Here is a 27,169-nt window from a genome sequence, read left to right on the forward strand (position 1 = left end):
AATTGATTGTGATAAAATACTGTGTACCGTATTAGGGGCGCTTATTTAAATTTAATGGTACATCCAATATATTGTTTTTCCTTAATAAGAAACGGATGCTGGCCCTCGATACAATTTTCGAGGCTGCTCACACTCACGCTCGTATTAAACAATAGATGTTTAAGGGGGAGGGGAAATACCCGTCAGACTTGCCAAAGCATTAGCAACAATACTAAAAAAATATAAATATTGTATAAACATTTTCTAAGGCTAAGGTCAAACGTCGTATTGTCCATGAGCCGTATTCATTGCAAATGCATGCAAATTAAGATCAAACAATCGACTCGATTCGTTTGCATGCATTTGAATTGAACACGGCGAATGGAAAAAAACGACGTTTAAACTTAGCCTGAGCCTGCCAAAATTAAAAGATCTGATTGTCCATCCATAACAATATTTTTGTGCGGATATGTGGTCAAAGAGGGGTCATAATTATTTCGTTTTCCCAGCTCGTCGCACAAGTTCAGAGCAAACTGGGCGCACCCATGGCGGCTGAGCTGTGTTATCGCCAATGTCTCCAGGCAGGATCTGGCAAAAGGTAAACCTCGTGTCCAGCTTACGGAGGGAACAGTATATTAATATCGTTTTCCCATCACAGCTTAACTTTGACTTTTGAGGGTGTGACATATACTTTTTTAACCCGTTCGGTTTAATTGTTAAAACAAGATACAGTTATTGTTCTGGCATAGATTAGCCAGTATATTGTGTTTGTTGCATCTTGAATAGCTACCGCATTATGTTACTGTGATTAGGTTACTGTGATTGGCTTTCTGGTTGAACTGTTTTCGTATTTCTGCTCCTTGATTGGCTACCCCGTTTAAAAGTCCCCGTATCCCTGTACTTTGATTGGCTAACCCTTTGGACTGTTCTCATATCCCTGCACTTTGATTGGCCATCCCGTTGGACTGTTCTAGTATCCCTGGCATATTGATTGGCTATCCCGTTGAACTGTTCTGGTTTATTTACACTTTGATTGGCCATCTGGTTGACTTGGACTGTTGTATCGTATCCCTACACTTTGATTGGCTAACTCTTTTGACTGTTCTCGTATCACTGCACTTTGATTGGCCATCTGGTTGGGCTGTTTTAGTATCCCTACACATTGATTGGCTATCCCGTTGAACTGTTCTCGTATCCCTACACTTTGATTGGCTAATCCGTATAACTATTCCTGTGTCCCTTCCCTGTACCTGTTTAATCTTCTGCCACATGACCAGATCAACAAGTTGGCGCCTAGTCCCCCTTATTCGACTGGCTCTCCTCGCTCTGCAACAAATCCAGGTAGGTTAAACTTATTTTAAGGTATAAAGTAAAGTCTCAACTCTGACCCCGGCCTCCATAGCAGCCGCTCTGAACTTTGAAATAAATAGCACTAAATCAATCTCGTCACTAACAATAGTCGAAGGAGTCAAGTTAGCTTACGAATTTTACAAAGGTCTGGAAACATTCAAGTACCACAGATCAATCCTGTCCTATACTTTTATCTCAGGCTGACGAGGCTAACCGTGAGCGATGGGAGGCACTGTGTACCGAGGCGTCGACCGAGGTGGGTGCTATTTGCTGTCTGGGTCTGGGTCTAGATAACTCTCAATTCCTTTTGATAGAAGACGCAAAAGTATGTAATGTGTGATTCGAACAAAGGTCCACACTGAGAAATTTTATCTGTTAGGCTCAATACAGAGCTTGTATCAAGCATTCCAATTGTGAGGATGGGGGAGGGGTGATTCGCTGCGTTGGGGAGAGAATTGCACAACACACCTATTTCGATAAGCAGCGATGATCGATTTACCCATGCACCATATTGTATAGCCTACAATGTATATTTTGTGCTTTCGAGCGATGTGAAGCATCACAAGATATCAGAAAGAATCAAAATCGCACAATTATTTTCTAGGTAGTGACCCAACTAAGGTTATTTTCGTAGGCATAATGGATTTCTTGCTACGATACACGCTCCGGCAGCTCAGTGTCTGTTGAATTTGAGTTCAATTGGTTAACATGTAAGGCGATCTCAATATTTTTCTAAACTTTTCAGGTTTTGAAACTCGACCCAAGTTGCACTGCAGCCAGACTTATCCAGGCAGTTGCACTGTGTATTCTTGGAAACACCAGGTGCGAATGTAACGCGTCCATATATCCATTTTGCAAACGACTTTCAGACATTAAACCGAGACCCTAAGCAAGCTCTGACAGTGGGAAATAAAGAACAAAAGAGGGGATTTGGGCTTCCTGTGTTTCGAGTTCTCTGGGAAGAAATGGGAAAGAAAAACCACAGCTGAACTTAATCAAAGCTGACATTAGTCTCATACTAACAGGCATTTTAAGAGCCCTCTTAAGGTACACCTCTGAAATTTAGGCATCTTCCCCAAAATCAGCCGTTGGAAATGGATGCTTTCTCTCACTTGCCCTGTGGATTAGTTCAAACATGCTACGGTTTAAATGTAACCAATGCGCTCCGCTTGTTTAGATTTCTACTAATGTGTACCCTTTTGTTGTTTGCAGATCAGCCAGGCGTTCCTTGCAGTGTGTTTGCAACACGAAATCTGCCGCGTCACTAGTGGCCCGATACTGGCTCCTTCAGCTTCCGTCTAAATGAGGGATTAGTCAGAATAGTGGAATCCTTTTTCAAGGATATGACACGTCAAGCTGTATTTTTTTCTTATTTCTAGGCATGTTTATAGGCAAGACTTTTTTCATAAAATGATAAAAAAAGCAGGGGCTTAATTCGTGACAACCGGAAAAGTCATGCAACAAATTTATATTTACCATCAACGTGAAAATGGGACGATATCTTATAACATGCTCGCCGCTTATCAATTCTCCTCACACATTCAGTAGAGTTAGGCTAAATTTATATTTTGATAAGTAAAAAAGGTATTGTAGAGTTTCATTAACTGAAACTTAAGGATCAGTTCACCGTCCTGGGCCATCGTGAAGGATTTTTAAAATCGTGAACGATTTCGAAATCGTTCACGATTTTAAAAATCCTTTACGATTTTAAAAATCCTTAAGTTAGGCTAAATTTATATTTTGGTAAGTAAAAAAGGTGGTGTAGAGTTCCATTAACTGAAACTCAAAATATATAGCTACTCACATTCTCATCTGATTCATGGAAAAGTTAATATTTTCAAACTGTGAATAACAAAATTCCAAGTACCTGAAAGGTTTTCATCCGTTTTCAATGTTTGTACAGCTTTGATGTGCCTATGTAAAACTAAACGGTATTATCACTTGTAAATGGTGTTTTCTCAACAAAACACTTGACTTTGTAAACATTCGTCACAAAAACTCATCAACCTAACTTATATCATGAGCTAAACAAAGTGGCACACAATTTTACCCTTGGTCCCGTTTAATTGATGCTGTGAGATAAGGGGACATCGATTTAGACAGAGAACAGCAAAGCTATAGAAACATGTCGCTATTCTGCATAGTCAATGAAGTAAAGCGCGCTTACTCGAACCCTCAAATGAAACGAGAAACAGTTCGAGTGAGCAGGGAGCTCGAGTTATCCGAATAGAAATGACTGAAAAATAGTATCTAGGGAGCTAAGAGTCAGTTCAAGTTAGGGGGGATGTCGAGTTATCAAATGGAAATGACTGAAAAGTAGTTTCTAGGGAACTTGGAGTCGGTTCAAGTCATAGGGTATGCCGAGTTATCAAATAAAAATGACTGAAAAGAAGTTTCTAGGGAACTTGGAGTCAATCCTATTTAGCGCGATGTTCGAGTTCGAATAATCGAAGTTCCACTGCATATTTAAAAGTAGGTGAAAGGGGGTTTGGCCACAATATTTGTGTTCGTCCTTAGGGTTCCATTCATGGTGGTGCTTTACAGGATAAGTTTTGTTAGTTCTTCCGAAAACTAACTTTTATGGGAGTAGTTATTTACAAATACGTAACACGAGGGAATGTTTCAAATAAGCTTATTTCACATTAAATAAGGCTGAGAATTAACAAAATATCAAATGCGACATTTTAAATTTTGATGCGACTGTTTGTAAGTGTCATTGAAATTTGCAGATTTCGTCCCAGCCTTCATAAACGATGCTTGAGGATAATCAAGAAAAAAGTCAGCGAAAATGCCAGTCTTGGAAGCGTGCATTACAGCCTCGTCTTGGTATTAGTGTTTTGAAAAGGGAAACTCAGTCCGGAATGCAATGCAGACGGCCATTGTACGAAAACGTGGGTTCTCCCTCAGTATCTCTTCGCGGAGCATACAGTTTTTCCGTCATGGGTTAAATACATGTCTAGTCCATCATAGCTTTATCCCTTGATTCCTATTAAATATATGGCTCCTAATAACCGAAAGATCAGTAAGGTGTTCATTACACGGCGTTTTGAGAGAGTTTCGTCTCTACGGGGGGGGTGCACTGCCCGCCAATCAACCAATCAGGGAGCGCGTAAGCTGTATGATGAAACTGAATATGATAGTTTGATAAAACTCGGTTCATGGAAAAATAATCTCATGAGATAAGATATCACTAAAAAAGAAAACCGACTTTAATCATTTTTTAAAACAGTAATACATTAGATACCCACATTTCCTGAAGTGCCCTGAGCCATTTTAGTTATTACTTGAAACACAATCATCGACAGTCAAGCCAAGACTATAAAATGGCACGATAGCTTGCCCCTGAACTGAACTATCAGCGGTGAGAGGGGCTTTAAACCTAATGGGCGTGCTAAGGGCAAACAGTAGTAGTAAATGGAAACTCGGATAGAACTTAACAGACAATGAAGACTAACGAAACAGTTGAACAGACTTGCTGGTTCATCGTACTGGATCGCGCGTCCGTAGAACTAGCCTACACCAGCTATGTCGTCAACATTGTCCTCAACTGCCTTTTCTCCCCTCCTACGATCCTCCTGAACATTATGGTCATTCTTGCAATATACCAGACGCCATCTCTTCACTCTGCATCAAACATTCTTATTTGCAGCCTGTCTTTCTCGGATCTCCTCATCGGTCTCGTGACGCAGCCTTTTTACGTGGCGTACAAATTCTCAGAAATCAGTGGCAAATTCGAGGAATTCTGCAACGCAGGGGTGCAAATTATTGCGCTTGTCTCAAGCTACTTCCTGGCCGGCACATCGTTCTATACTCTTACAGTTATGAGTCTTGACCGATGCCTTGCGTTACACTTAGGACTGCGTTACCGTTTGATTGTCACGCAATGCCGCGTTGTCAGACTGGTGGTAATCCTGTGGGTTCTTGCTGTGTTCACTGGGTTCCTACAGCTGTGGGTAGAAGCAAAGCTGTTTTACGTGGTGATTACTGCGCTTATGTTGATGTGCCTTGCGACTATGATCTTGGCCTATTCCAAGGCTTACATTGCACTGAGGACGCACTATCGAAAAATGACTACCCGAAATAAAGCTCGGAACTTAAGTGAAAATGTGAGCAACGTCAACACTAGTGGGATGAATTTCGTTGATGTCTGGAATAATGCACTGCCTAGAGAAGACCAGGAAGGAAACAACAAAAGGATGATGGAGAACTCAGGCGAGATTTCAAGCGAGAAAAAATATAGTCAGGGAAATCCGCATCAGGTAAAAGAATGTAATTATTCAAATGCGTTTCAACTGAGAAGTTTGAAGAACTCAGCAGAGACACGCGGAAAAGCACAAGAGAAACCAGACCGTAATTTACGTAGCAGTGGAAGTGCACGGGCTGATCAGATACGCATTCTTAAGTATCGCAAGTCTCTCAAAGCCCTCAAATACCTTATGACCATAATACTGTTATGTTACGTCCCTCACACGTGCGTCTACGTCGCCATAGTTATCAAAGGTCTCAACGTGGAAACAAGAGCTGCAAAAAACATAGTTAACCCAATATTGTTTTTGAACAGCCTTCTGAACCCCATCATCTACTGCTGGAAAATCAGCGAGATGCGCCAAGCGTGCGCTAACACGCTTAGAAAAGCGATAGGCATCAGCACTCGAAAAGGCCTTTTAAAAATCCATAAGAAGGACACCGAACAGGTCCTTGTGACCAAAAGGCCATTCCAGCTATAAGCATGCGCGCGCACTCACCATGAGGACGTACCTCAGCTACCGGCATGCAGCGCGCGCTTCGTTTGATGTAAACTTAAAAAAGCGCGCTGCATTCTGGTAGTTGAGGTAGGTTTCTATGGTTATGCGCGCGCAAACTTATAGCTGGAATGGCCTATTGCAACGAAAGGAAATGAGAAACAACGCCCGCCAGGCCCTGGTCCAGGTCCTAGTTTGTAAGCAATGCCAGCGAAAAGTCAAGAGGAACAGCAGCGGCCATAACCTTCTGAGATAATGGTAGTCGAAAAGTAATTTGAAACAGCACCTGAAAAGTAAAAACAATATTGTATTTCTGCATTGCTCTTTAGAAAAAAATAGTTCCTCTATACGCCCAAAGGGCCACAGCAAAAAATCTTTTTAGCAAAACTTTTTGGGCAATGCTTCCTAGATGATATAGGCACCGTGTTAAATGCTCGAAGCTCCTTATACTAGATTCGCAAATTGTTCTTAAAACATGAAAGAATGTCGAAAAATAACTGTATTTGTGTTTATTTTTATTTTAATAGCTTCGCCGGTTACCCACAAATACGCAATTAATACATCTTTAGAGATACGATAAAGACAGAAATGGGACAAGACAACGACAGGAACACAACAACAGGCTTGAAATAGCCAATTACTGTGGGCCCGAAAAAAATATCCGCCCGCATACTCTCGAGGAAAGAATCGCGACCAAATACGATACTTTTTTTATGTGGCATAAGACAATTAGCATAGCACACGAGCTGTTTCAGGATTTCGGAACAGGTTTCTGATTGTTCGATAGAGTGGTTTTCAAAATCCTGTGAAATACTATTTAGTTTATTTAGTACTAAATACAGTGTAATGTCTTTGATATATTTTGTTCTAGCTTACTATTACAATTTAACAATCACATTTTGTTTCACTGGATTTTGAAAACCAGGCGTGCGTGACACTAAGGGCCGTTGCTAAACAGACTAGTCTTTAGTTAGTACATCAATAACAAAATATAAATTTAAGCACTGCTTAAATTGTGCTGTTCTAGCTAACTGTACATCCTCTATATAACATAAACACTTCCTGTACGGTGTGCGTTCTCTTTATAACATAATCCCTCTCCCGTAATCTATGCATTTTCTTGAGTTTTGTCTTGATTGGTTGAGAGAGGACAGTATCTACCACCTGGTGACGATTGGTTACACCCACAACTTGGAATACCTGGTGAAAAACATTACAGTAATGTTATTCATCAAGTGCTTCAAGTCCATCCAGGTCCTGGTTCTATGTCTGATGGTCCGACTACCAACCTCCATCCTGTAACACTAATTAATTGGCTCCTCCTGGCATAAAAAATAACACACTTACCATGTCAACACCTCCCTCTTGGTACACTGACCAGGCAGTACCATACAGACTGATGGTCCGACCATTACATACCTTGTCAACACCTCCCTCCTGGTACACTGTCCAGGCAGTACCATACAGACTGATGGTCTAACCATTACATACCATGTCAACACCTCCCTCTTGGTACACTGACCAGTCAGTACCATACAGACTGATGGTCTAACCATTACATACCATGTCAACACCTCCCTCTTGGTACACTGACCAGGCAGTACCATACAGACTGATGGTCCGACCATTACATACCTTGTCAACACCTCCCTCCTGGTACACTGTCCAGGCAGTACCATACAGACTGATGGTCTAACCATTACATACCATGTCAACACCTCCCTCCTGGTACACTGACCATGCAGTACCATACAGACTGATGGTCTATTGCATACCTTGTTAACACCCCTGTCGCGTTCCTTAGAGGCGCTGCCGACACCGGGGTCGTAGAGGTCCCTTTAGTTCGCCTGTTTTAACCAGTGATATACACTACATGCACCAGAGTTTGATTCGATTTTATTTGTTGTGTATGAACCACGGTAAGAACTGTAATACAAGGGATTTGATAAATCAACTTATCTAACAAATGTACAAAAGATTGTAAAATCATGACTAAAATTCGTTTATAACTTACGTCTGATGCCTCTCCAAGTCATCTTGAAAACTCTTAGAAAAACTCCTGAAAACTCTGAATAGCTACTCTGTGTCTACACTTCGATCGACTCCACACTCCTGACTCTTATCAAAACATACCTAAGTAACTAAGAATAAACGAAAACACAAAAGAACCAATTACAATCGAGAGCTTTAAATCAGTAATCAATTGCGAGACAAAACACAAACAAACAGTCCTTTCTTTGGTTAGTTAACTATTTACACTATACACGAAACTCCTCGCCCAAGGATATGACTATATCTTTGCTACTATACTTCTGATAGGCTGATTATGTCTTGAACGACTCTTGATTGTTAGCAGGTGGTTGGTCTTCTGATGGGAGCAAAAGCGCTAGCTCCTTGATGGGGCGCAGCATGGTCTTCCATGTCCCGCCTCTCTGCATGCGTACTCTTGCTTTCAGAACCAGCCCTTCTTCACTCTTCAAGGGTTCAACCACCATTCCCATCGAACCACCAACCCAGTGGTTGCGGTGCTGGTCTTCATCCTTCAACATACGGCAGTGTCTCGGTAGTAGGATAGAATGTTTCTCCCCGTAGTCAAATTCTGAACGTCGCATTCGTCCGCCGACACGGAGTAGGCCTTCGTTGTCAATAAACGAATCGAGACGGTACAACTGTAACCCTTTAAGCATCTTCTTCGTCTTGGCTCCAATTTCTCCCTCTTCTTTACAACCGGGTTGCGGCTGTTTCTTTAGCGTGTTCACGAGCTCTTGGTTTACCAATTCTTCGCTAAAGGGTTCTCTTTGTGTTTCGCGAATTATAACGGTAGTCGCTTGTGCGAGCTCTTGTACAGTGGGATCTCTTGGCTTCTTTAAACCTTACGCTCCTTCGTTTCTCCGTCGATAGAACTCTCGGATTACAACTATTAGATTTGCTATTGCGCGTCGCAGTGACTTCAAACTAGAAAACCGCTGGAACCTGTGGCTTCCCAGGTGTCTTGCGTTCCTTTTCTGTGTTGACCTTCACTCGTGCTAATGTCAGGCACATCAGTAGGTGGCGCAAGGTAGTCATTTTCTTTGAAAAAGTTTGGACCATCAGTCCACATTGATCTTATCAGCGCATTAGGGCGAAGCCCGCTCGTCGCTCTGCTGGGTTGTGGCTGGTTTTACGTAGCGCCATTATGATCCGGGCTCGAGAGCGCCCGTATGGCCTGGACGCGATAAGCTACGTACACGTAAAATCTTCTGCTTTTGTTCTGGATGTAGCCAAGCACGACTTTAGTGTCACTGTAGTAGGTGACGTTGTCGATCTTTATGTCAATCTCCTTCATGACTTTTTCAACGGCTTTTGCTAACAGCACAGCGGCGCACAGCTCGAGGCGCGGGATGCTCGAAGACTTGCGAAACACTGACCTCATTGCACTCGTTAACCAGGCGAATGTACACCGCTGCGCCGATGGCATAGATCCCCGCCTTAACCACACTTCAAAATGCTTTAGGGTGATAGCGACGTGGGACTGAAACTTAGAAACCCTGAGAAATCGTTGGCAGAACTGTAGAGATTCGCTCAAAGATCTAGAGTTCTGAGGTCCCACCAAAGGGGTGTGTCATTAATCTTCTTTCCCAGGAATACTAGCTCTTGGAGGAGTCCTTGAAGTCTGCCTTCAAGGATTGCGGGGGCTGCTAGGGGGTCGTAGATAGAGTTCACGACAGATAACACTCCTCTGCGAGTAAAAGGCTTCTCTGGTATGCTGACACGAAAGGTGAACTTGTCTCTTCTCTTTGGTGGGGGAAATTTTCTCTCGAGGGACTAAACACCCTTCTGCGCCACAATTCCCTTTAAAAACAACACACAAGACTAATATAGTAATGTAACAAGCTTAATTGAGAAAAAAGTCAAGACCAGCTTCAAATTATATTTTATTTTCCCGAAGGATCACGAGGCTGGTCCGCCTGTGGTTTTGCAGGGTGAAACCTGAACGTGTTTCGCGCGCTGAATAATAGAAAACCCATGCACAGTTTTCAAATTAATTTATTCAAAATTATTACTTTTGCGTGACAGGACACGATTATCGCCGCCGTTGCGTAGACGCTACGAGAAGATATCTTCGCGAGTTAGCGGCTACACGAAGGCTTGTATCTTCGTGCTTGCTTGGTGGGACATGTTCCCTTCTTACACGGCTTGTGCTCACATGCGCTCTGCAAAATGTACAATTGACACGCAATAGTATGTAGAAATATAATTTCAATCTAGCCCCTATCGTAGTATTTTGATCGTAGAGGACACGAAACAAAAAGGAATTTTCCATCAAACCCCTACCGTACTACCGTAGAATAGAAAAATGAATTTCCTTGAGAGACGCATTCCGAGATGTGTGTTATTTTGGAGTGGTATATAAACCACTCCTTTACTCTCTAGCATCACTCCTACCAGTAGTCTTATAGCTCGAGGTAGTCCTACCAGTAGTCTTATAGCCCGAGGTAGTCCTACCAGTAGTCTTATAGCTCGAGGTGGTCCTACCAGTAGTCTTATAGCTCGTGGTAGTCCTAGTAGTCTTATAGCTCGTGGTAGTCCTACCATAGTCTTATAGCTCGAGGTAGTCCTAGTAGTCTTATAGCTCGAGGTAGTCCTACCAGAAGTCTTATAGCTCGAGGTAGTCCTACCAGTAGTCTTATAGCTCGAGGTAGTCCTACCAGTAGTCTTATAGCTCGAGGTAGTCCTACCAGTAGTCTTATAGCTCGAGGTAGTCCTACCAGTAGTCTTATAGCTCGAGGTAGTCCTACCAGTAGTCTTATAGCTCGAGGTAGTCCTACCATAGTCTTATAGCTCGAGGTAGTCTGGAGTTTATTATTTCAAAATGCTTTCATTCTAGATGTCATTGGCAAATCAACATCATTAAATGTAAAACAATTAAAATAATATGTTACTGTCGAAGGATGGTTTTCAACAAGTTATCAACATCATTAGGCAATACTGACAGGTCAAATTGTGTGCGAATAAAACTAGATTTCTCGGTTTTGAAATTCTAGTAATCGCTGCAAGACTCGAAACAGGAGCGCTTGGTTTTTCCGTCCCCGGAAAAGAAGATTTTTGTTGAGGATTGAGGATTTTGAATAACAGGGACATTTCAGTGAGTAAGATTTTAGTAGTCATATACTTAGTGATTAGTATTTCCTAAGTTGCAACTTTGTTTTCATTGTTTTCCTCCAGGATCAGTGGCAGTGATCATTATCTAATATACTATTAAGGTATGCGCTATGTAAGTATTTAATAAAGCTTACTGGCAGGTCCCCTCCAACTCGTGTGCGTGGTACATTGGAAATTATTTCTGTGCGCCTAAGCGCAGCGCAAGAGAACAGAACATAAATTTTATATCAAACACCTACCGTAGTACCGGTGTGCGGTATTCTGCCTCGGTTTTTGTTTACGATTTGTGATTTTTGCTTGTCGTTTTCTCGAGTTGCAGGGCCAGGTCCTTCTATATATTATGGGAAGCGGGATGCGCCGACGAGGGGGAGGAGGACGAGGAGGAAGGAGAGGAGACAGACGGATCCGACCAGGAGGGTCAGTAAATCATTTTGAAAGGTTGGGATGGTAATTCTGTTAAAATAATATTGTGCATATCTCGGGACAACGAACAAATAACGAATGATGATCCAGCGCAGCAATACAATTTGTTTCCCCCTCCTCCTCCCCCTCCCCCTCTAAATATAGGACTACACTATGGTAATAATTTAGCACATTTGTTCCCCCCCCAAAAAAAAAAGACACCTATGACCACCGATTGGCAAACAGATTACCGTTTGTCAGTTAAAAAACCCCTTCCTTCGCCACTATTTGCCGCCTCTTTACCCCGTCCACTCCAAGCGCATTATGTGTAGAATGCGCACTTCCGTTTGGAGGCGGGAGGGCGCGGTGGTCGCTTTAATTTATTAAAGGGGTGGTCTCGCGTGGTTTTAGAGGAGGTCATGGTAATTTATTCAAGGGGTGGTCCCGCGTAGGTTTAGAGGGGTTGTAGTAATTTATTCATGCTAAGAGAGAATGTATCAGCGGGCAAGTCTAAGCAAGCCAAGAGATAAAGACATGATAGAAGTACAATATAATATAATTTGCATTTAATTTTACAAGGAATGAATTAACAATGTTAGGGCTCTTGCCTGAGTTTGAAACTCTTAATGTCGGGGACTTGTGTGATAGTACTTGGTTGCCGCTCTTCCAACTATAACATCCACAAGGACGTGGTCTCTTAAAATCTGTTGAGGGCGACTCATGTCGTTCTCGTTGCAGAAGAAAGGACAGTTTTTCCAATTCAAGCATCTAATGTATTTAACGGAGAAAGTATGTGTACTTCAAGTTCTTCACAGCATAACTCGCACTTTCTTACTTTGTTGAAGCTTTGCTAGTATTGAGTTGAGTTGCTTCTCTCGATCTTAATCTAAGAATGATTGAGGCGCTTTCGAAGTGAGGTCTTCGCGTCCTTTTTTCCACTTCGTTTGGAAAATGAAGAGAACAAAAACAAGCGGCGCTGATTGGTATAAAAAAGTCGGACAAAGAGTCCCAGGAATGTCAGGAGAGTGAGGAGTACCAGAAATGATTTGAAAGCCATGAAAAAGATGAAGCGGACTGCAACAGGGTGCATAAGCTGGATTGCGTAGGCCATGTACAAAAGCGTATGGGGTCTGCGCTGCGCAAATGGAAACAAAAAAATTGTGTGGCACCCTGGGTAAAGGATTAAGCCAATGGAATCTCAAAGGGAAAACTGCACACTCACTGACGGATAAGACAATAGATAAATTCCAGACCTACTATGGTAAGGCAATGAGAAGGAACACTATAGTAGGAGGAAACGACACAGAGAAAACAAAGTCTACTGTAGAAAAAACAAAGATGTGATGGCAATACTATACCATTGCTGTATGCTGCCAGATGATAGTGAGCGCCATCAGGATTGCCCCTCTGCCGATGATCCAGTGCCCTGGTGGCATACACCAAGGGGGAGGAGGTGGAGCACAAGCAGCATTTCATTGCCCCTGATTACCTGCCATATCTCAAGCCGCTATTTGAGAGACTTACTAAAGACAGCTCTCTAGATGCGCGCAGGGTTTGACCCAAAACCAGGACGAAAGCCTCAATGCGAGGGCTATTACATCAAAGGACAAAAAAAATAGTCCAAAAGTAGTAGAAATTGCTGCAATCATTGCAACAATTGAGTTCAATGAAGACTGGCCTCTTGTCCTTGTACCAGAGAGCTTGTATTGAAACAAAGGAGTTTACCAGGGAAGCAGACTGAAAGCAAGGCAAAATAAGAAGGAAAGGGAGGAAGAGATGGCAACAAGAGGGAGAAAGGTTCCATGTTCCAGGATGCTTTAATGCAATTTTTTTTAGCAAAAAAGCTAAAAACTTAAAAGAATATGCAAGATAAAGCCCTGAAATCTACCACAACTATAGCTTGGAGTAAGATCTACAAGCCTATGAGTGGAATTTTTTTATATCTCTCTCCTACGTAAAGATATTTCTGTTTGTATATAGAAAATGCGTCCCAAAAGTAATTATAATAATAATCGCTCCTTGGGATATGTCTGTGTTCCCAGAAGGTATTTCGGGTGATAGACCGATAGATAGGTGATAGATTTAAGTGACAAAATATCAAGAGTTCTATTGTTATTATGATATTTTTTTTATATAAAAACGAAACCTCTGCAAGCAAGGAAACGTCATTAGTAATAATGTTATTCATTGACAAAATAGATGATGCATATATTCAATATTCAATAATTGTTTAAATTGTTAAAACTATTGTTATTGAAGTTTATTAAAAGTTGGATTTGAAATAATTCCTTGTATTAAATACATATCATCCCCACCCCATGACTTAAACGTACAACAAGTGCCTTTGTTCTGACTCCCCCATAGTCTCTTGCAGCGAGCATTTTCTGTTAGAAACTTTTAGTACTTTCATTCATTCCTTGTAACCTTAAATATAAATTATATCTTGTACTTTTATCATGTCTTTTTCTCTTGGCTTGCTTAGACTTGCCCGCTGATACATTATCTCTCCCGCGCGATAGAGTAATCTGATATTTAATTGTTACTAGAGAAATACAGATTTCGAAGAGAGTGGTATGCAAGACTAATACCGAATGTACATGTTTTTACCCAAAGTTTTGTGGCTTGTCGTGTTGTGTGATTCGGTGAAAATTGAAAGTCATGGGTTTAACATTTGGAAACAGGCCTCGTCTCAGGGTAAACATGGTTGTTACTGATGTTTTTATTGTTATATATAGTTTCACTGTAATAATGATTTCACATCATACGCCATTATAACATTTCTTAGCCAATCTCGCTGCATCCTTAATCTACCCAGCAAAATTTTTGAACCGAGAACACGCCGTTACCCACTACAGAGATGTAAAAGTCATTTTCCAGCCGAGGAGTGCTTGCAATGCATTTCTGAGACAGGCACGGACAACCCAGCCAACACGAGAGGAACTTGTCAACGCAAATAAGTGGATGCAATGGTATGTTGCAATGATAAATCCAATAACAGGAACACAGATGGACTAGTGGTTAGCACACTAGCCACTCACCACTGCGACCCGAGATCGAATCTGGCTCTGGGCCCGGGGACTTCTCAGGTTTCAGTTCTGGATTTGAGTTTGGAGTCGTAAGTTCGTAGAACTTGTTTCTCTTGTATTTACAGTCTTTCGGATGAGACAAAAACCGAGGCCCTGTCCCCTAATTAAAGAACACGTGTGCTATTCGTCCAGGGACTGAATTCATTAGTCTTGAATTCAGATGGCACCCTCATGTTCAGATTCGAGGATTACAAAACATATGACTCTCATGGTGTTGGTGTTACAAATTTGCCAGTAAGTTTATTGCGTTTTACCCCCGACAAGCTTTTCCAAAATAAGCCAACCTGTTACAAACTCACTGCCAATTCAACACCCTCGCTGGATGCCTGAAATGTAATGACAGCTGGCTCCAAGTAATATCAACAAATGAAAATGTTTTTGTTATTTAATTAGCTGATTGGTGATTATAATTGCTTTAGCCCTTCAGGCAGATCACTGATTGAACGTCACCATAAGGGAATATCTGAACAAATACAGAGATATTCTTCTCGACGCATTCGATTGCACAAGCAAGAATCTCCTTCTCTTGGTAAGTTAAAGTAATTTTACAATTATATTTCTTCAAAGGGCTCAGTGATATTGGTGGGTAGGCTGAAGTGTTTTTTGGGGAAAACCGCTAACAGGCAGAGGTGTCTTCAAAGCACGTTTTGCTCTCTAGTAAATCTATTTCAATAATGGAATGAGGATTATGTTTTCTTCATAAAAAATATCTTTTTGTGCGTTTCATCATTTATAAGAGATTGATATGTAGGAGAAGTGTTAAAAAAAGCCGGCGTCAATAGCTTCTGTTTTCCAATGCTATGGCCTCTTATTGTCGATCCTTTTCACTACTTTGCTGCTTATTCGCAATATTCTCGGCTTGGAATCTTCGGAAATACTCGCCCGGTTGATACTGACGAGACGCCATTTTGTTGTATGCTTGATTTGGCGCGGAAATTCGAGCGCGGAACTACGTAACTTGACGTCATTTGATGCAATTATAGATAGCCCTACCCCTAGGGTCACCCTACTAGCGCGTTTACATGGCAAAAAGTTGGCTCTCCTGGTAGGGGTAGATAGGGTCACCCTATCTGACATGTAAACACAACCACAAAAAACAATAGAGTAGGAGGGTAACCCTCCTGGTAGAGTGACCCTAGCACAGGCCTCCAGAGCGCGCAAAACAATATGGCGGATGAGTATTTCTGCCCCTCTCAAAAACACGCGAAAACTGACTGCAGAAAAGCCAAGAATTGTCGAAAAAGAAGTGCTTGAAAACAATCATTCGTGGGAATGCTAACCACGGATATGAACTTGTCTAATTATATGCAAAAGACTGTGTAAAAGCATGGTTGAAAGTTTTAGTCTTGTGCTCGAGTCAAGGTCAGCTAGAATGTCAGAGTAAGCCACAAGATAAAGAAAGAAAAAACAAGCTAATTTTATAGACACCTTCTCCGAGAAGTGCTCCTATGTATTTGTTCTTGCACTGGCAGACGTAGGTAAGTTAGCGTATTGTATTAAAGTATCCCATGCAGAAATTTGAGTATGTAAAGGGGATGTAAAAGGTATGTTGTTCGATACCATTTACCTACCATATACTTCCTAAAAACATACCCTCTACATACCAACTTGGAAGGCATGTAATGGGTATGTAATACATATGAAAATTGGACATAGGAAAATATACCTTTTACATAACCAAAAGCGACCTTGATATTGAAGACCTTGGAGTTATGTAAAAGGTAAGTGTTAGGTATGTAAATTGTGTGTAGACGGTATGTAATGAGATATCATTTACATACCAAATATTTGCTGAAAACATACCTGTTACATACCAATTTAGGTGGTATGTAATTGGCGTGTAATACCTATCAAAATTGGACATTGTAAAATATACATTTTACATAACCAAAAGCGACCTTGATTTGAAGATTTATAGTTATGTAAATGGTAAGTATTAGGTATGTAGATGGCAAGTAAAATATATATAGTGGGAACCATTTACATATCAAAAACTTGCTAAAAACAGACCGGTTACATACCAAAATGCTACTGTTAAATGGAAATTTACATACCCATTACATACCTAAAATGTACCTTATGGACACATAGCTCAAGGCTACCTTAAAAGGGCATGGTATAGAATTTACATAGCCATTACATACCCAAAATGTACCTTGAACATACCACAAATGCTACCGTTAAATGGAAATTAACATACCAATTACATACCTAAAATGTACCTTGGACATGCCACAAACATAGCTAACCTTAAAAGGGCATGGTATAGAATTTACATAGCCATTACATACCCAAAATGTACCTTGAACATACCACAAATGCTACCGTTTAATGGAAATTATTATACCCATTACATAGCTAAAATATACCTTGTACATGCCACAAACATAGCTCAAGGCTACCTTAAAAGGGCATGGTATAGAATTTACATAGCCATTACATACCCAAAATGTACCTTCACAAATGATACCGTTAAATGGAAATTTACATACCCATTACATACCTAAAATGTACCTTGGACATGCCACAAACATAGCTCAAGGCTACCTTAAAATGGCATCGTGCCAGTTTTACGTACAATACATTATCTAAATGTGTCCCATAGCTATAGGGCTAACTTGGAATAAGCGACTGAGCCAAGCAGCTAGTCTTTCCTTGTTTGTAAGCATATCAATAAAACGCCCCTGCAAAATGGTATCTATGCCTCTACATGTCACACGCAAAATTTAAACCCAAAGAACGTTGTATAACACACTTTATGCGCAAAGTAAAACTAAATTGTTCCTTAAAGATCAATAAGATTACCTGGAACTGCTAAGCTGCAAAGGTAAAGTTACTAACCTGGAAATCACTGGAAATGTTTAATTGATTCCTAGATCGGCACATAATCTCGATTCACAAGAAATGACTTTTTTGATTACTAGTTCGAATTGTTTATTATCAAATATAAATTTTAAAAAATGGTGAAAACTATGCCAAAGTTTTCAATCAAGCAAAGACTCATCTGCATCGTAGTCATCATCATCATCATCAGGAAGACTAGGCAGACTTGGCAGATCATCTTCACAAGCTGACTTCCGTGCTGCTCTCCTCAAGTTTTTTATACTTAGGTTCATGGCACTTGTGATGCCCTTTTTTACACCTGTCTGGGAGGTTCTGCCTCGACGCATATGCTATTAAAGTAACAAAAAATCACTTCGCATTACGTTTGTTATTATCGTCATTATTTGAGTTATTCAATATACCAAATATTCGCGCATTACGTTTGTTATTATCGTCATTATTTGAGTTATTCAATATACCAAATATTCGCGGTACCATAACTTCACCTGATGCGAAAACAATTTAATGTGGGAAAATCAAAACTTAGCTTTTCTCACCTTTAATAGTGGTTATAATTTGCTGGTTAAGCAAATTTCCCACCTCCCCCTGCTCAGAGATTTTTCCCTCGCGCCTTTCTTCTTCTGAAAAAAACGCCTTTAAAAGGCGTGTAGCCAGCGAGGACTTGGTGTGTGCGGTTTTGCACAATGCAAGTGCTGTCCTCGAAAGGAATTAGACACCACTGCCCGCAACTAATTCAACTAACTGCAAATAATGAAAGAAAAAAAAAAACGTTCAGTACCCAAAATAACATATAGTTCATAAAACAACGTCAATAATACTTGAGTTATTTTTTTAAATATCGTATCAAGTACTCGCGATAGGACAAGCTCTTGCTTTCACGGGCAATTGGAAATAGTTAGTTGTCATTTGAACAAAGTCGGCGGCTACTGAGTGATCTGATTAGTAAATTATCATTATGTCAAGCGCTGGAAAGTCCCGGCTGTTGCTGTTGTTTTATAGAGGTATAGAATTAAGATCCTGAACTTCTCATTCAAATTGTGTACCAACCTGGACTATTTGTTCTGACTGATTCAGCTCGCACCCTGTGATAAACGGATGAAACGTAAATAGCTAATCATCATGAATGATCATAGACTTGAGAATACAAATTGGAGTATTCCTTACCCGCTCTTTGTGTTGATCTCTCGTTGATAGCAACAATCGAGATGTCCTATATGTACATAAACAAACATTGTCTATTATGATTTTCTATGATTTCATAAATTTGAGGATATCTCGATTCTCAGTGCTGAGAATTCTTGCTCGCAAAGTTCAGTGTACTTTCTCGCAATTCTTTACTAGTCGTGCTCGAGGAACGGGATCCTCTCGAGCATGACAGTTCTTTCGATTGACCTGTTTTTCTTGGGCGTTTGAAGATAGTTATGAGGGAAGGAGGGGTGGTATAGAGTATATTTCTCACATTCACAAGCTCCATTTCTTTGAAAATGTTTGAAAATCTAACCTCAAGTGTCTCAGCAATTTGGTCGCAACTTTCCACAGTTCCGGTCACAGTTGTCGCAGGGGGGGGGGGGGGGGGGGTGTTTTTTGATTATTTTTTTGATGACTTTTTCTTCTTAACTGGAGCATTACTATCTGTTGAGGATTTATTGTTATTATGAATTTCACCAATCATGTACTTCAGTGGTTCTGCCGCTTAAATTTTCCCAAGTACTCTATTTTTTTTTACTATACTATTATTGTCATACTATGCAAGTAGTGACGTACCCGAAGAAGCTTTGTCACTGGTCCTTTTTTTGTTTTTTTTCTTCTCTTCCTCATTGACATTCTTGCCTATAACCATAAATTAAAATAAAGGTAATAAATAACACTTTATGACCCATTGTTTAAGGCCCGGAGGAAATTGTGTCATTTCAGTTGTTTTCATACTTTTCCCAAGAATATCCCGAAGTTCGCTCCGAACTAAACATTCGTTGCGAAACTAGCTTTTTTTGTGTGTTTCGAATTGAGTTTGTGAACTTCATCGTGATTAAAGTTCGTAATTACCACATCTCATCGCTTTTTTTTTATTTCAAAAGGCTTAAAAGTATTCGGGTGGACATGATTCAAGCAAAAATCATCTAACTTGTGCTGGAAAAAGCTCCCGCCGTGGTAGCCCCTTGCTCCCTGGCCTTGTGGTGCGGGGAAATCAGAGCCCCATCGACTTGACCCTTATGCTGGGCCAGTGAATAAAGCGCGGGCAGCACGGACGTCATGGTTCTTGTTTTATGGACGTTTTGACAAAAGAGAGACTGAGCAGTCTAATGATTCGGATTTTAGTCCCTCAGCTATAGATTCAAGATTAATAGATTAGAATTTTAAGTCATAAAGGTTATTTACGCCGCTTTTATAATGAGCCGATCCTTTGCAAAATCTCGATAAACCAATATTATTCGGTCCATCTCTTGTCTGCTTGTCACCTAGACTATTATCAATCAAACCGCGAATGTAGAATAGATTTTAATATATTTCACGGCAACAATTTGGAGCGGCTAAAGAGAGGCGTATGTAATTGGCCTCTGCAGACGGAACAAAATACAACGGAACTACTTTTGGATTCCTAATAACAGATCGATCAAAAAGAGAACCATATCCTTTTATTTGATATATGTTTGACATCCTAAAACGCTCTTTTAGATGATTCAACCTTGAAGGCATTTCCGGCATGTTTGTTCTTATCATGCTCTTATCATTGACAGTGCCGGAAACAGATTCTACCTGGACAAAGGAACTCCATGTTACGAAATGCAAACAGTACTTAATTACTTCTGATTAAAAGTGCTTTTCATGACGGTAAATATAAAAGTCTCTCAGGACTACAAAAGACGAAAAAAAAAAAAAACTCACGCAACATTAAAGCTTTTGTTTACCCACCTCCGATTGTTGCCGTTTCTCGGGTTGTTGCCGTTTCTCGGTCCACATCTATTTCTGTGAAACCGATAAAATCACTGAAAATATTTATATTAAACGCCACGACTCATTAGATAAACGCAAACATGAGTAAACAAAGATAAGTCAAATACCAATATCTTCAGCAACAAAATCGCCTCCCAAAGTTTTTGGTTTTGGGCGTCGCTTCCCACCATCTAAAGTCGCCTTCCGTTGTTCTTCAAACGGGTCTATGCACTCGTGCTTCCTTATACTATTCAAGAAAGCTTTACTATCTGTAAGTGCAAAAACAGCATTTAAAAAAGCTTTGTTATCTGAAAGTATAACAGCAATGTGTTCTTGTTTTTATTAACTTTTAACCAAGGAGTACAACTCATGCCAATCTAATCGTCTCAAGCAATAAAATACAGTATTTCATACAACTATATTATACTACTCGATTAAAATCAATCAAGGAGCGCCAAGTCTCGCCTCTGTCGCAACTGTGGAATTTAGTGATAACAGCTAAGCGCCACATGGTGATTTTTTTAGGTGATTCTGAAAATAATTATAAGGGGCAAACAAGCATAAAACCGAGGCCAATGTCTGTAAAATCCGAATTGTATGGTGGTTAACTCTTATATTCCAAATTCACACTCGGGTGATCAGCGCCGAGTTCTTCGGGCAGACCAGAATTTCAAGTTTAACTGTCATTTATCGCGTTCGTTGAGGGTTAGATATGTTCGATTGCAAATCATTAATACGTCCAGTCAATTTTAATGCAACATGTATATTGGGAAGTTATTATTAAGAGACTTACCATGAAGTTTTAAAACTTTGGCGCGGGCCATTTCTTGCTTGGGATCCCACACAGCATTGTAGGTTGAACCCTCGATTACTCCCTCCGGTATATCCTCGGTACATATATTTTTCGTATATATCACCTTCCAACACTCGGGCTCTGGATCGCCTATCCATTTAACCAATGCAAATGCTGGAAAACGAGATGCCATTTGTAGTTGAAAATGTCGGTCGGGTGATCGACTATTTAAAAGTTCGAGTAGGAAAAACGGATGCGACAAAGGTTAGTTATTAACCAGATCGTGCTCGAAATAGACGTGACCATCACAAAATAAAACAAAACTGACCAATCAGGTCGAAACTGCCAAGATTGATTGATACCGTAGGCCAGAGATAATGGCCTGAACAAACAACTGAACTAGACGGAATTACTTTCATATTACAGGCAAAAACAACATGGATGGCCGGAAGAATCGGAAAAAGCAAGGACGGTACTGTCAGTATTATAACACAATTACTTCGCCATCCAAGATCCCCAGGACAACCCGAACAAGAAGCAAGTTTGCAGATTCTCATCCTAACGAAAATGATAACTTATTGGATTTAGAAACAGAAGATAAGATAGACGATACTCTCGCGGGAACTTCTAGTTTAACGACGGAGGATATAATAGCCGAATACCCTGATGACGTCCTATCCGAAAGCGAAGATAATTTTGTAGCTGATTGTACTGCATGCGAGACCACTTGTAATTCCGACACTGTTCACACTAGCAGAAATTTTGAAAACCGAGCGGAGATATATGAATATTTGGATAACGAAGACTGGGAGAAACTTGCAGACGTCGTTTTTGACTCGGAAACTGAAATTAACAATGAACATGGAAGTAAAGCCGAGAACGAAGAACAAGAAGACTTTATTGAGCTGGATGACTCTTCAATTGAAAGTGACGGGGCAGATTTAGACCTGATGACTGCACAAGAGCAGGATCCGCCAATTTATTCTGGTAGTTTGCTAACAGTGACCATGCATCTAGCAGCTATAATGACATTTGCAATGGCAGAGAGCCTTACTGCTTCCGCGATTTCCCATCTGTTTTAACAGATGGGAAAGTATTAAAATACTTATCTCCCTTCACTGCCCGGTACCTAATAGATGCATGAAAACATGAACAGGAAACCGTTAGGCATTGTTTGCGTACCTGTTCATACACTAATTCAGACATGTTTTTTTATTGACACTGGTAATGACAATTGTTTTTTTCTTGGGATACCTCCCAATAGGATTGAGCGAGAATGAGAATTTTTTTTTTCCGCAAAGACAATATAGAGTGAGAATCACAATGTAAATTTACCTTATATAATTAATCCTAATTCCAAACTGCACCCAAAATTAAATATCATTAGAAATATACCGTACTACTTATCACTGGTACTTTTCATAATTGTTTTACAGATTTTTTATGTAGTTAATTAATTATTTATAAATATTTTTTTGTGATTTTAAGAATAATGACCCATTACCATAAATATTATTTTTATTATTAGTTCATACAATGGGTATGTGAATAGGTTAAAGTATTTTTGAATACGAAATTAATAGAAGAGCCCTGAATGAAGGTATGCTTTTTTGAAAGTATAGGTATGTAAAGGCATGCATTTTTTCAATACCAAATACAGCAATGAGATGGGTGTGTTTTTGGTATGTTAGAATGGGTATGTAAATAGTATGTATTTTCACATACCAAATACATAGATGGCCTAATACTGCCATTTTTTTGGGTATAAAAGTATAGGTATGTGAAAGATATGTTTTTTTTACATACCAAATACATAGATCAACGGCAAATGTTTGGGATGAAAGAATGGGTATATATTAGGTATGTATTTTTACATACCAAATATGTAGAATATGGTGAACAAGAAAAGGGAATGTTTTGGCTATGTAAGTATGGGCATGTAAAGGTATGTATTTTTACATACCAAATACATAGATATGGATTAAAGAGAGCGGTATGTTTTTGGTATGTAAGAATGGATATGTAATTGATATGTATTTTTACATACCAAATACACAGACGTCTAAAAGAGAAGGGGTATGTTTTTGGTATGTAAGTGTGGGTGAATAAAAGGCATGTATTTTTACATACCAAATACATAGATGGCTAAAAGAAAAGGGTATGTTTAGGGTATGTAAGTATAGGTATGTAAAAGGTATGTATTTTTTTACATACCCAATACATATCCAGTACAAAAAAGACATGCCTTTTACATACAGGTTACATACCAAATACATACTTTTCATTTTTAGCGGAACGATCTTTCGGAGTTGTTTTCTTTTCAAACTTTGAACACCTTTTTTTATTGTTGAATTTAATTTATACTTTAAGTACTTACCTCAGGGAATAAATATTCTAGGCTGTATTTATCAAATTCGATCTCTAAATCTGCCATTCACAATCTATCATAGGAAATTATAACTACTATTCATGAATGAATTGAATATAAGTTACCAGAGCTGTCAACTCTGTCACAAGATTTTGGACCTCATCATAAACCAAATTTTTGTGAGAATGTTCATACATTCTCTGTATTCATCCGCATTGGCTCTCTTGTTTTTTATTTCTTCACATATTTGCTGTATTTCATCCGATTTCACAAGATTTCTGTCCAAATTGGGTTGACCGCTATGATATACTAGAAATAAAACCAAAAGTTATTTTTATTCATTTCAATAAATGATTGGTCAAATTGAGCAATGCTTAAATGAATTACTTGGGTGAACTCCAGCTTTCTTTGGAGAAAGAAATAGAAAACTGGTTTCCTAAAACCTTAAAGAAATTGAGAGCTGGTCTCCTAAAACCCTAAGTATTAGTAATTTGTGAAAAACAACATATATTTGATAAACACTTGAAATTTAAATCGACTATTCCGGAATTCTGTTTTGATTTAAAAAAAAAAAGGTGCACATACATATTAGGACCTTGAGGCTCTGTTATTACCTAAAAAATATGCCTTTTTTTATACCACCTACAATATTTTCAATAACCCTGGGTACCTCAATGTTTTCTTACAAACCTTAAAAAAACTTTTTTTTAAAGTAAAAATCAGGTTTCATAGAAAGCCAAGACAGCTTTTTTGTAGAGGAGCAATTTGCTCAAAAGCAATGTTTTTTTTTTCCCTTTGCAGCTTCTCCTATGAAAGCTCTTTCAACCTCTGGCTCATCAGATCATAGAGCTTTATGAGAACAGCAAAGTTCATATGTTCATTTTCTGTAATGGGTATCATTTTAGAAAATTTTAGTTGGGACTATTTTTAGTTTTAGGTTTTATGAATAAGGGTCTTGTGGTATAATATTTGTATCCTATTTTTAGTTTTAGGTTATATGAACTAGGTTTTTGTTGTATAATATTTTGCTTTTCTCCAAACTTCTTTAGGTTAATCTCAGCCAGAGATTCTGAAATCAAGCTGAGACAAAAGCTGCTGGCTAAGAGGCATGACCCAGGGCGGGATGTATACATATAAGGCATTGGTATTTAATGTAGGTCACCAAAAATAAACACATATAAAGTAACAAAAAGTAAGATAATATTTTAATGGAAAAATTGTTCTAAAAAATGAACCAGAGTTATAAAAGTAAAAAAAAAACCTAGTTTTTTTTCCAAGTTAGCCTGACAGGTTCTTGTATAATTTGTGGTAAGTGACATTTAGGCTATTTAGGTTCATAAATAGTCTCTTGCTATTACAATGACCCACTGAGGTAGTAAGTTAATCATAAAAAAAAAAACAGGTCTCCTGATCCCTAAAGATCATATTTAAAACTATTTAAAAATCAATTTTCCTATTTCAACCTATTTCAAATTATAGGCTAAATAGATGCTTATAAAAAGGATTCTAATTTGATAATTTGAGGTTAACAGGTTCATTCTAGGTTCTTATATGTGGTTCTTAACTGTATAATAAAATAATGTACTCAGAATTTTTTCAAATATGTTGGAGTGCTTTTAACCCACTCTTAGCAAAGTTACATTCTAAAATACAAGAGAGAAGGTTAATAAAGATATATTTCCAATATTTGAATTGCATACTCTAAAACTGACACAAAAGAAAGAAAATGATAAAGCCCTATCTTTGCAAGTTAAGAAAAGTAATTTAAAGAAGTAAAAGGCATTGGGGCAGTACAGGCAGGGAATGAGTACTTTTACCTCAAATCCACTATGATAATGTGATTTGCTGATATACTTATTAATGTATAGGAATTTGATATGTATTTATTTATTGTTTTTAATTTTAAAGAGAATAAAATAGCACCCAGTTTTTGTGAGGAACTTTAATTGATACTCATTTTAAAATAAATATGACCTCCCTTTACACCTGAAAGCCTTTCCTGTTAATCAAAGCATAAATTTATTTCGCTAATTTTGCTGTATCAGTTGTCTATCAAGTATAGTTTAGTTAATAATATTCTAATTAATGTCAATAAATACTTTTTTTTACCTAGAACAAAAAACATATTTTTTTCTAGTAGGTATTCCCCAGGAGGATTGGGAGGACACAATTTAATAATAATTGCAGTATTTAAAGAACATGCAATCTTTATATGTTTTACATATGGTGCCATTTTTGTGGGTGGTGGAACATGATGCATAATGATAGTACAGGGAAGGGGGGTTCTAAACAAGTTTATGCTGAAAAAAGTCATGCTGGCTCCGCTTTTAGGCAGTGCCTAAATCTATATATTATTATATGTTGTTTCAGAGTTTTCAGTTTGTTTTCAAGGCGTAAATATGCCACATATGCCCTATATATAGTGAAGACCTTCGCTGGCGAGTTATCATGGTACAGTTTCTTGGAGTATCTATCGGAGACACTGCGCGGCATTTCTTTCTATGTCCCCGCGTTCAATAAAACGGTATCTGAAAAAATAGGGAACCTAGCGACAACGGCAACGCGAACAGCGACGACAGTCGAAGAGACAGACGTGAAATATACTCTGCAATGAATTCTGTCTGACACATTTCAGCCGTTCTCCTTCGAACTACAACGTGAAAACTCTAAGTTTCACGGCCTAGCGAGGACGGGAACACTGCGGTGATCTAGATACTAAAATTTCTTAGATACTAAACAGAAACTAATAGCAAGGGGGGGGGGGGGGTAATTGTTAACAAAAAAAATCAAAAATACCTATTTTCTGCATAGAATTACAATGTAGGGCTGGAAATACATCAAAAAAAAATTACAGCGATTTTTGCGCTATTTAGCGAATTTAGGCTAAAATTATATTCCAATCATCACTAGCGTAAAATATTTAAAAGGCGATCCTGCACATACACATAGTTTAATACAACTGAAAAAAACTAACGAATTTGAATTTGTTCGTATAAATAGTAGCTAGATAGGAACATTTTTGTTTGTTTGCTGGTTTGTTTAACATATCAGAAACTAGTCCAAAACATTATGCAGATCTCAAAAGGAAAAAGATCCCCTTGTTTTCTATGATTTGGTTTTATCCCGATCAATTCGAGCGCAATTTATATTTAACTCTTTTTTTCGATTAAGCGCAGTTACTGTAGATGATGTAGTTAGAGTGACGTCCAAGCGCGTGATCCAAGCGTGACTTCCACTAGGGTGGTCTTCACCGTCGACAACATGGTATCCAGTCCTTCGTCCACCAACCGTGTCATCCACAACCAACTCGTCCACAAATTGAGTCAACTCGTCCACAAAAATAGAGTCAACTCTTCCACAAAAATAGAGTCAACTCGTCCACACATAGTTTTCACAAAAATGTAGTCTCGTAGCATAAGTGTTTCATATAAAAACGTCTAACCGTGAAAAAGAGAGTCTTTTTAGAACTTCATATGCACAGTTATTCGGAACACCAATTCCACAGGTAGCCCAGGCAATGGTTTTGAAGCTT

General features: G+C 39.1%; 3 protein-coding genes and 1 long non-coding RNA gene across 7 annotated transcripts; 3 read left to right on the top strand and 1 right to left on the bottom strand.

Moving 5' to 3' along the window:
- Positions 1–4,772: 4,772 nt before the first annotated feature.
- LOC116616150 (dopamine receptor 2-like) lies at positions 4,773–6,056 on the top strand. The gene has a single exon (XM_048727935.1). The coding sequence runs from the start codon at positions 4,773–4,775 to the stop codon at positions 6,054–6,056; it is 1,284 nt and encodes a 427-aa protein (XP_048583892.1).
- Positions 6,057–15,846: 9,790 nt separating this feature from the next.
- LOC125563099 lies at positions 15,847–25,024 on the top strand. The gene is made up of 2 exons (XR_007308129.1): positions 15,847–16,179; positions 24,687–25,024. It is a non-coding gene; the product is annotated as an uncharacterized LOC125563099 (long non-coding RNA).
- On the bottom strand, positions 17,012–21,462 carry LOC116608332. Of its 4 annotated transcripts, XR_007308128.1 has the most exons (8): positions 21,270–21,462; positions 20,605–20,745; positions 20,456–20,509; positions 19,310–19,375; positions 18,710–18,755; positions 18,593–18,627; positions 18,082–18,286; positions 17,012–17,874 (listed from the first exon to the last, which is right to left on the bottom strand). XR_007308128.1 is itself a non-coding variant. In XM_048727901.1 (7 exons), exons 1-7 carry the CDS (start codon positions 21,460–21,462, stop codon positions 18,279–18,281), a joined length of 543 nt encoding a protein of 180 aa, XP_048583858.1. In that variant the 3' UTR covers positions 18,037–18,278. The 4 variants fall into 4 exon arrangements, 3 of the variants coding, with proteins under 3 accessions (XP_048583858.1, XP_048583859.1, XP_048583860.1); XM_048727901.1 differs by lacking the exon at positions 17,012–17,874 and having other exon boundaries at positions 18,037–18,286; XM_048727902.1 differs by lacking the exons at positions 17,012–17,874; positions 18,082–18,286; positions 18,593–18,627; positions 18,710–18,755 and adding an exon at positions 19,133–19,177.
- On the top strand, positions 21,707–23,420 carry LOC125563098. Its single transcript, XM_048727900.1, has 2 exons — positions 21,707–21,947; positions 21,981–23,420. Exons 1-2 carry the CDS (start codon positions 21,707–21,709, stop codon positions 22,349–22,351), a joined length of 612 nt encoding a protein of 203 aa, XP_048583857.1. The 3' UTR covers positions 22,352–23,420.
- Positions 25,025–27,169: the final 2,145 nt, after the last annotated feature.

Source organism: Nematostella vectensis, chromosome 5 (assembly GCF_932526225.1).
Source record: "Nematostella vectensis chromosome 5, jaNemVect1.1, whole genome shotgun sequence".
Taxonomy (NCBI): Eukaryota; Metazoa; Cnidaria; class Anthozoa; order Actiniaria; family Edwardsiidae; genus Nematostella; species Nematostella vectensis.